General features: G+C 40.0%; 1 protein-coding gene across 2 annotated transcripts in view; it reads right to left on the bottom strand.

The window, feature by feature from the left end:
• Positions 1 to 1941: 1941 nt before the first annotated feature.
• The window catches only part of STIL (STIL centriolar assembly protein), a 77366-nt gene continuing 69670 nt past the window's right edge, over positions 1942 to 9637 (bottom strand). For both annotated transcript variants that reach the window (XM_047727558.1, XM_047727557.1), the window contains exon 17: positions 1942 to 6263. In XM_047727558.1, the coding sequence (XP_047583514.1) occupies positions 5477 to 6263 (787 nt within the window). In that variant the 3' untranslated portion in view covers positions 1942 to 5476. The remainder of the gene's footprint in view (positions 6264 to 9637) is intronic.

Genomic DNA, 9637 nt, shown 5'->3' with positions numbered 1-9637 from the left:
AGATCTGTAAGAGGACAGAGGATCAAAGAGAGAATTGATTATGTAAAGTCAAAGGAGTAAAATTTCAGTTCCACAACAGGATTTTGGGAAGGTTTCCTGTAGGATGGGGAGGGCATGTGGGGCAGAGTAGTTTTTAGGCTGTGTTTTGAAGGATATACATAGGGCTTTGAACCCATGGAGGGTTTGGGTGAAGGAAGCCATGTGAGCAAACCAAGCAGGCTGGGAAGTGTGTGTGTTTGTGTATGCACAGACACTGCCTTTTTATTCCCTTTATGGTATAAAGGAAAATAGGAAGGGCCTAGGTTGTTGCTTAATACCTAACTTACTGATTCAGATACCATGGCATATGGTAGTATGGTCTGGAGTTCTGAATTTCAGGTCCCAGCTCTGTGCTTAATAAGTGTGTGAACTTGAGCAAGTCCCTTTTCAGGACCCCAATGTCCTCATTTATACAATGAAGACCAAGTGATTTCTGAGGGCCCTGCAGCTCTGACACACTCGGATACCTGACGTCATCTTTTCCATTGTTTTTTTAATTAGTCCCTCTCATCCTCCTAGCCTCAGACCGCCCATGAAGAGGCAGGACACAGAGCTCTCCCCAAATCCATCCTTTTCCTGGAGTTCAGCCTCTGACCAGGAAGTGGAAAACAGGATTTCCTCTGAGGATGTTCTCTGTGACCCAGACAGTTCCGGTTTGGGGGGTGGAGAGGAGGAGATAGGGAATTTCACCCATGTTTCCAAACCATAAAGCCCCTTTTTGTGGGTTTGAGGTTTCCTTCCACGCTGGACTTTGAACACCTTAAATACGGGGACTACAAAATTCAGAGCTGGAAAAAGAGATGTTGATACCCCTTACAACAGGTATCACTCAACATTTTGGTGGAGAAAATGGAATTTTCTTTTTCATTTTAAATTGTGAAATATATTAAGCATTATAAAAAGTAGGGAAATTTCCTTTCCTTAACTGTGACTGTGGAAATCCTTCAAAATCCTTCAAGGCCTAACTCCAATGCTGCCTCTTGCAGAAGCCTCTCCCTCCTCTGGACTTGCAAACCGCTCCTCATACCTTATATTTCTGCATCATTGTTTCATAATCACAGAATGCCAGATAGATAGGCTACCCCTTCACCTCAAAAATTGGGAAACAGAAGCCGAGTGATAAGAGGTGACTTGCCCAAAGTCATAGAATTTAGGGCAGAGCAGCAAGAGAAACCCAACTGTTGCTGACTCAGCGAAGTATTCTTCCTACTTGCATGTTTTCTCCCTTTGGTTTCCTGACCCCAATTCCTTCCTCCAATGCTGTGCCTCTTTGTATCTCCATGCTGTATCCCAACAAGCTGTTCTTTCTATCAGAAATAATATTTCTTCCCTATTCTTCCTACAAGTTTCTGGAAAAATCTAGAACATTCTCAGAATTACCCCACCTCCCAGCTCCTCTTCATACACCCTCACACATAGAGTTTTTTTTTTTTTTTTTAAATGAGTGCTGACCTCACTGTATTGCTAATATTTGCAGGTCTCTCCTCAGACTGAGATCCTACACGGGCAAGTTTGTCTTGTTAATCACCTTGTGCTCAGCATCTAGTTGCATGCCCAGCAGAATCAATGCTGGATACCTGTTGAATGATTAGGAGTAAAACAGGTGCTGGTGGGGAGAGGAAGAATGGAGGAAGAAGCTGTTGCTGGGCTGGATGCTATGGAAGAACACAAGGCTCATGTTCTCGTTAACTATAAATGTATGACCTTGACCCAGTTGTACCTTATCTGTGTCTTTCTCATTATGTGTAAAAAGGGGCTAATGATGCCTTCCATCCATGATTCAGTCTGGTTTTGGATGTGAGGATTGTATGAGGAAGTATGTCAGAAAGCACTTTGAAAAATCCAAAGCAGTCTACAAACCCAAGACACTACCATTAAATTTATTTTACAGGCACAAAGCCCTCTCAGTTAATCTAGGGAAGTAGGAAAGGTTCTGGCCTCATAACATCTAGAAAATAAAAGCACAGAAAATTCTTTTGTTCCTCTAATTTTCTGGAGCTCGTAAGAATAGACTCAGTTGACTACCATGATGTAAAATCATTGACGTGAACTCTTTAACATTGACAGAGCTGGGGTTGTCTACTTCAGGACTGTTGAGTAGAAAATTTTTGGTCTTGGCTTAAGGGCCAGAGGACTCCTTCTTGGGGCCAAAGAGGCAGGGCAGCTTGGAGGACAACACATACTCAAAACAGCATTGACTGCAGTACTTGAAATCATTCATTCAGCTCAGCATGTTTCTTGTAGGAAGCTCTTCCGGAATTCCTCAGGCCTAAGAGAAGTTGTATTTCTCAGTGGCTTAGTAAGAGCTTGGGCTCTGGGATTGTACTTGAGCTTGCATCTCTGCTAGCAACTTACTTAGGTCAATTATCTCCCTCAGGCTATTCCCTTAACTGTGAGAATGACAGTCATCAGCTGGGGTCAGCAAGGACGCTTAAATGAATCGATCAAAGCATGTGGAGTACTCTGCACAGCACCCAGTGAACACAGGGGGTCTAAAAAGATGGAAGCTGTCATGATTATGCTTCTGTGATCCTTCCAGTCTCCATCACTCCTGTCTCATACTGTGGTATGACTCTTTCCGGGGTGTATCTCTTTTCCTTAGTCTTCACGGATGGCAAAAGGCAAGGTTTATGTCTAATATGTCTGTATCTACTTCTGTGCAGGTTAGCACAGGAAGGGTAAGGCAGAGGACAAGTGAGCATAGTGTTATGAGGCAGCAAAGGGTTCAGAGGTTCAGAGAGGGGATGTTTGGTGAAAGCAGAGAGGCCAGTTGGCCAGGACCTAGATGAGTGGGTTTATTTTCCAGAAGCTGAGGAATGGAAGCGCCATCATTTCCTTATTCCATTTGAAATAGCACCCATGTATCTAAACAGTATGCCATGGGACTGAATGAAAGAAAAATATTCAGACAAATACCACTTGAGAGGCAATCGTATCCAGTCTTTTAATCCAATTTTTCCAGTACTCATGCTTTGCTCAAAGATGCCTGAAAGCTACCATAGCAACGAATTTACCAAATAACTTCACACAGTATACTTTTTTTTTTTTTTTTTTTGAGAGAGAGAGAAAGTGTGAGTGTGAGGGCATGTGGGCAGTGGCAGGGAGGCAGAGGGAGGAGAGAGAACCTCAAGCAGACTCCACACCCAGCACGAGGCCCCACACAGGGATTGACTTCACGAGGCTAAGATCACAACCCGAGCTGAAATCAAGAGTCTGATGCTCAACCGACTGAGCCACCTAGGTGCTCCCAGAGTAAAACATTCTTAGAAAACTTTCCAAAGGAGGCTTCAGTGATGGTCACCTCTTCTCTAGACATGCATGTAGTAGAAAGAGACACGTTTCGTTGAATTCATCTGCAGTCTAAATTCAGTCTCCAAAACTGCTTAAGTGTCTTATCATAGGCCTTAAATCAGATGTGGTTAACAGAAGGGATGGAATTAGATTTTGCCTAAAAAGCCTCAAGTTCAGTTTTTATTGTTAAGACAGAGAGCTTCTTATTTGCTGTGAAAATGAGAGGGTTCCCAGTGATAATGGTAGAGTTAATGAGACTGTCAGTTAATTTACTAGAATTCTCTCAGGTTTTTTAATCACGTGCAGTATAAATCGTGCCCACACTGGCTTCTTGGGTGAGGTACTGGGGGCTAGAGTTAAGTATAGCACATGCGAAGTGGCGTTGACAATTCCGTTTCTTAAAAGTTGACTCTAGTGAAGCCTTTAAGTGGGTTTTTATGCTATTTAATAAAATAACTAAAGTGCCAAATGATGCCTACCTAAGGAAACAAAGGGAAGACATAGACTTCTTGTCCTTGCTATTTCCATGTCTTACTTTTCACTGGAAAGAGCAACATTGCAGGGCAACAGGCAGCAACCGGTCAGGGCTCCAGCGGGGACCGGCAGAGAGCCACCAGGTCACTACACTTTGGCTTACAAACTATGAGCAGTTCTATCAGATTATTAGCTCAGAAGGCCCAGATGAGTTGGAAAGTATTTAGAGATCCAAAGTCCCCTTCTTTCCAGCTTACATGTCAAAGTTGGATACAAGGCAACCACAGCTTAAGTTAACTTCAGCAGAAGAGCTTTATCTCTCAAGTGAATGAGGACTTTTTCCATTTATATTTAGAAATAAAAATTTAAAACTTAATTTTTAAGAAGGTGGGAGAAAAAAGGAAGCAACACTAACATCTTGGGTGGATCTCAAGGACCTCATCATGCTTAGTAAAAACCAATTTCAAAAAGTTGTACACTATGCTGCCATTTATATTGATGTCCTCAAAATGACAACATTCTAATGATGGAGAACAGACCACTGGTTGTCAGGGAGTAGGGCTGTGGCGGGGGTGGATTGTATTATAAAGGCGCAGCACTAGGGAGTTTCTTTGTGGTGATGGAACAGTTCTGTATGCTGACTGCGGTGGAAGGTATACAAATCTGTAATAAGCGACAAAATTTCACAGACTTTTACACCAAAAAGGGAATAAATGAGTACAAGTAGAAACCTGTGAAACCTGCAAGGCCTGTGGTTTAGTTACTAATATCACATCCAATATCAATTTCTTGGTTTTGATCATTTGCTACAGTTATGTAAGATACCATAATTGGGGATCACTGGGTAAAGGGTATACCTGAACTGTGTTATTATTTTTGTAAGTTTTGGGAAGTCAAATAAGTTTTTTAATAACAAGGGGAGAAGGATATGGTATAGAGGAAAAGAGTAAATCTAGACATTTTTATTAAGTTCTATTAAAAAATATGAAAACACTTGAAATACTCAAAGTTTATAAAACTCATGCTCAATAATTTTCTTATTTTGTGATAGCTAGTGCTATAAGCTGAAAATGTTACATTAACATCAAACCACCAGACTGTAAAAGATTTACCTCCACAGAATTTAACAAATATGATCTTAATTAAGAGAACATATATACTCATTGTATAAAAGATCTTAAAGTTATTTTTAAAAATAAAACCTTCCCCTTAAATTCAATAAGGGCCGATTTAGCTAATTTAGCCAGGGTCATGATAAGTTTATTTTACGTTATTTCAGGTGAAACTGGGTAGATGCAGAGATGCAACACACTAGGAAAATGGAGTTACTTCTCACAATTTACAGTATAAAACAGCAGTTCAGATTCAGAGTTGGATAGTACTGGTTTACCTATATCTGTCGAAATAAGTGATCTCAGGATTTGTTTTAACAACGGCTGCAGGGATGCTGAACAGCTCTCTGTGAACAGAGCACTTCTCCCTCCTTTACGCTCGCACCATCTCACTGACCATCGGGTCACCTGTTCAGCTCTTTGCAGTCAGCTGCTACCAAGAAACGGATTGGCCCCTAGAATGCTTAGGGTATCCCCCAAACTACCAAAGGCTCCGGCTTCCCTAAGCCTCTTTAAGAGAGACCCCCATCCTCGAAACAGGAGGGTGGCAAGTTTAAGGTTTAAAATAATTTTGGCAACTGTCTAAGCCGCTTTACATCTAAGAAGGTGCCTACTGAATTCATACTACTCATTTGCTTTAAAGTTTCAGGTTTCAAACCTTTGGGAAGAATTGGGGTGTCCCTTTCATTTTCTTTCTCAGGATGTTGGGTAAACTCTGCTTTTCCGGTTCGGAGGTTCATTGCAGGACTTGGTTTATGGTTTTTTAGTAAGAAAGTTGGGTTTTCATCCAATTGCTGTGTTGCTTTTGGCTGAACAACATCATTTGTAATATTTCTCAATACTGGCGTGTCTGTGTGGGTGCTCCCGGATTCACAGTCATAACGATTAATGATTTCACAGGCATTCCTAGAAGGCTCTTTCTGACAGTCAAGTTGTTCAGGTGTGGATGTAAGGTTCTGAGTCAATAAATGTTCACTCTTGCTCTCAGTATTGTTTGGAGGCTCTTCTTCATCTTCGCTGTTGTCACTGCTTTGTATGAGTCCATATCTCTTCATGTATTTTTTGGTTGCAAATGACATGTTGTTTGGTGAAATTAAACTAAGCCCCACAGTGCTTCTATCTGTATTAATATGTAGAAGGCTAAAAGATGAATCACAATTATTTTGGTTTGATCGAGTGAGAGACAGTTGTGACAGCTGATTTTCATTTAAGTACTTCAGAGCTATAGCATTTGCCTCCATGCTCAAATCCACACCGCTGGGGCTTAAGCCACTCATGCCAACATTAGCAAATGACATGTAGTTTAATCCAGAAATCACTGCTTCAGGGCTGATGCATGCCAACACACTGAAAGACACAAAGGAGTAGGCCATCATTTATCTTATTTTGAGTACCAAAATTGTGTTATTCTAAATGTATTCCACTCTATGAAAATAACAAAAGGTTTTCAGCTTTAGGCTTCATGGTGCTTTTTTAGCTGAGTGCTCGAACATCTAAGTCTTAATGATCTAGATACATTCAAGAGATAAACATGATAAACTAGAAGATAATCCCTGACTCAAAGACTGAAAGTGGAATGCAAACTAGTTTTTCCAAATTTATACATACATCATGGTTTTAAGAAATACAACACCCCAAAATGAAAAGTCATTTAATTTTGGTAAAATAAAACAAAAATAAAATCAAACAGAAAAAACATCTGATGATGTACCATTTACAACTTTGAGAGTAGCTCAGAATATTAAATTGTTCATGGTTGAAGAGATTCCATTTGTTTTTTTCTTTTTAAAAGATTTTTATTTATTGATTTGACAGAGAGAGAAAGTGAGAGCAGGAACACAAGCAGGGGGAGCAGGAAAGGGAGAAGCAGACTCCCTGCTGAGCAGGGAGCCCGATGTGGGGCTCGATCCCAGGACCTTGGGATCATGACTGGAGCCGAAGGCAGATGCTTAACAGCTGAGCCGCCCAGGCGTCCCGAAGAGATTCCATTTGAATAAAAAATATCAACCAGTCTCTGGATATGGACTAGTGTGTGTGTATCTCTGTATAGACTAATTTTCTTTCATTAGATATAATCTTCAACTCACTTTTGATTGGTGTTATCTCAGTAATATTAACCAATCTACTTGCCTTTTTTTTTTAATACCATAAATACAATAATAGCTTCTAATTTTTATTGATGCCTTATTATATGTCAAGCACTCTGCTAAACATTCAGTATTTAATTTCATCCTCATGGAAACCTTTCTCAGAGATGTCTTCCCTTTCAAATATTCTGACCTCATTCTCCACTCTCCAACACTTCACAATTGCATCATTTACTGGCAGTCCATATATTTAACTCACATTTCTTTTTTTTTTTTGAGATTTTATTTATTTATGTCACAGAGAGATCACAAGTAGATAGAGAGGCAGGCAGAGAGAGAGGGAAAAGCAGGCTCCCCGCTGAGCAGAGAGCCCGATGCGGGGCTCGATTCCAGGACCCTGAGATCATAACCTGAACTGAAGGCAGAGGCTTAACCCACTGAGCCACCCAGGCGCCCCTGAACTCACACTTCTTATTCATCATCTAACTCGTTCATGAAACCCCATGAGGGCAGAGATTTTTAACAGCTCACCCCCACCCCAATCAATATCCTTGGTGGCTATAAACAGTATCTGGTACATAATAGGCACTCATTAAATATCTATTACATGAATACAAGAAATAGGTACCATTATCTTGATTTTACAGTTGAAAAAACTAAGGAATAGAGATTTTTAACTGCTTTTCCTAACTGAACAGCTAGGAATTGAAGAGCTAGGCCCAGGTCTGTCTTATTCTCTGGGGCTCTACAATCACTGTTTCACTACACTATATTCAGCAACTTGTATTTTGCTATCAGTTTTTCGGTTCCCTAAAAGTTAGAATCTTTTGTGTACCAATCGTTGTGGTAAACATTATATTCTGGTCAAAAACTATGATATGACTTTCCCTATCAGCCAATGTAGCTGTTTTATATATGCCAGCCACTGTCTATATGACCAACTCTCTAAAACCCAAATAAAGACCAGGTATTTTCATTCTGAGAAGCATCTGAAATTCTGAAGAAGCTATTTCCAACCATTAATATTCCTGAAACCAGTGATGTCATCACCAAAAAATGAAACTATATGCTCAATAATGTTGGTTTTTAAAACCATCTTGTAATTTTTCCTTAAGCTTCTTGGTACTTTCTGCTTTGGAGACTGTCTTAATACGATGGAAATGATACCAATTTATCTAGACATTCTTCTTCTACTTCTTTTTTTTTTTAAGATTTTGTTTATTTCAAAGCAAGTGAGAGAGCACAAGCAGCGGGGGCAGCAGAGGGAGAGGGAGAAGCAGGGGAGCCCAACTTGGGGCTCGATCCCAGGACTCTGGGATCATGACCTGAGGCAAAGACAGACACTTAACTGACTGAGTCACCCAGGTGCCCCTAGACATTATTCTTTTATGAAATATTCATAGTGGCATTATCTTCTGACTATAAAATCTTTTTCTACTTTTTTTGCCTATTTCTTCAAAATTATAAGCAATCGGCATACTGAACCAGGAGACCTGTACCCATTAAAAAATATATATAGGTATAATAGCTCTAGAGATAATATTAATGTAAATAATTTGAATAGACAAAAACTTCTAGTTCAAAATGTTAAATATTTAGAAAAAGAAGGTCTAATTTGAATTAGATTTTCTTTGATAGAATAGCTAAAGAATCTATATAAATCTGTAAATCAGTCAATATCAATTTAGAAGGTTCTTTAAGTTTCATTGTGCAACACAGCTCACTAATTTCAATTTGAGGTTAGGGGAAACATTGCTTTGAAAAGAAAACAAATCAATAATCCTCAGAACCAGTGCATATAAACACCAGGGTAATAAAAGGTGAGAAGCAAAAGGAGGCCAATTCCACTAAACAACACTTACAGCCTTGAGCACAAATATACTATGGTAGAATCTCATTATATAGGCAGTCACAAAAGGATGATGAGAATTCATTGATGTTTGTATATAAGAGTCACAGGCTGACAATTAAGGGAAGCTCAAAAATCATTCCAACTTTCTTCAAGATGAAAACTAACCTTGACTTTATTGTCCTGTTTGAATTCCAATTAGTCACCTCCTACTTATCCTACATGGAATTTTCAACTAATAAGTAGAAAGGAAGGAAGCAACTAAGAGACGGCTTAAGATCTGTTTCGAATTTGAAAGGAATTGGAAATCTGCCTATAAAGGCTGTTGCCAGACACCAAAACCACAATCTCCATCTTCCCCACAATTTCTAGGGTTGTCTAGGACCTTCTTTCATTGCTCTGCTGTCTAATCTTTGCAGTATTCTGGAACAGGAAAGCAGAAAGGAAATCTCTGGGGCACCTGGGTGGCTCAGTTGTTAAGCATCTGCCTTCAGCTCAGGTCATGATCCCAGGGTCCTGGAATAAGCCCAGCATTGGGCTCCCCACTCAGCGAGGAGTCTGCTCCTCCCTCCTCCTTGCCCCGCCTACCCAGCTCATGTATGCTCGCTCTCTCAAATAAATAAAATCTTAAAACAAAAAAAAAGAAAAGAAAAGAAAGGAAATCCTCCTTCCCTTGTTTCAGCTACTCATGTGGTGGTAGGACCTGCTCCTGAAGTCCAGAACTGGAACATGAAATTAGTTTTCACATAGGTATAATGACAAAGAATAGGTGGTATAGAGAATTA

The sequence above is a fragment of the Lutra lutra genome, chromosome 4 (genome assembly GCF_902655055.1).
Source record: "Lutra lutra chromosome 4, mLutLut1.2, whole genome shotgun sequence".
Classification (NCBI taxonomy): Eukaryota; Metazoa; Chordata; class Mammalia; order Carnivora; family Mustelidae; genus Lutra; species Lutra lutra.
The sequence above is the reverse complement of the archived record's forward strand: the minus strand, read 5'-3'. Positions and strand labels throughout refer to the sequence as shown.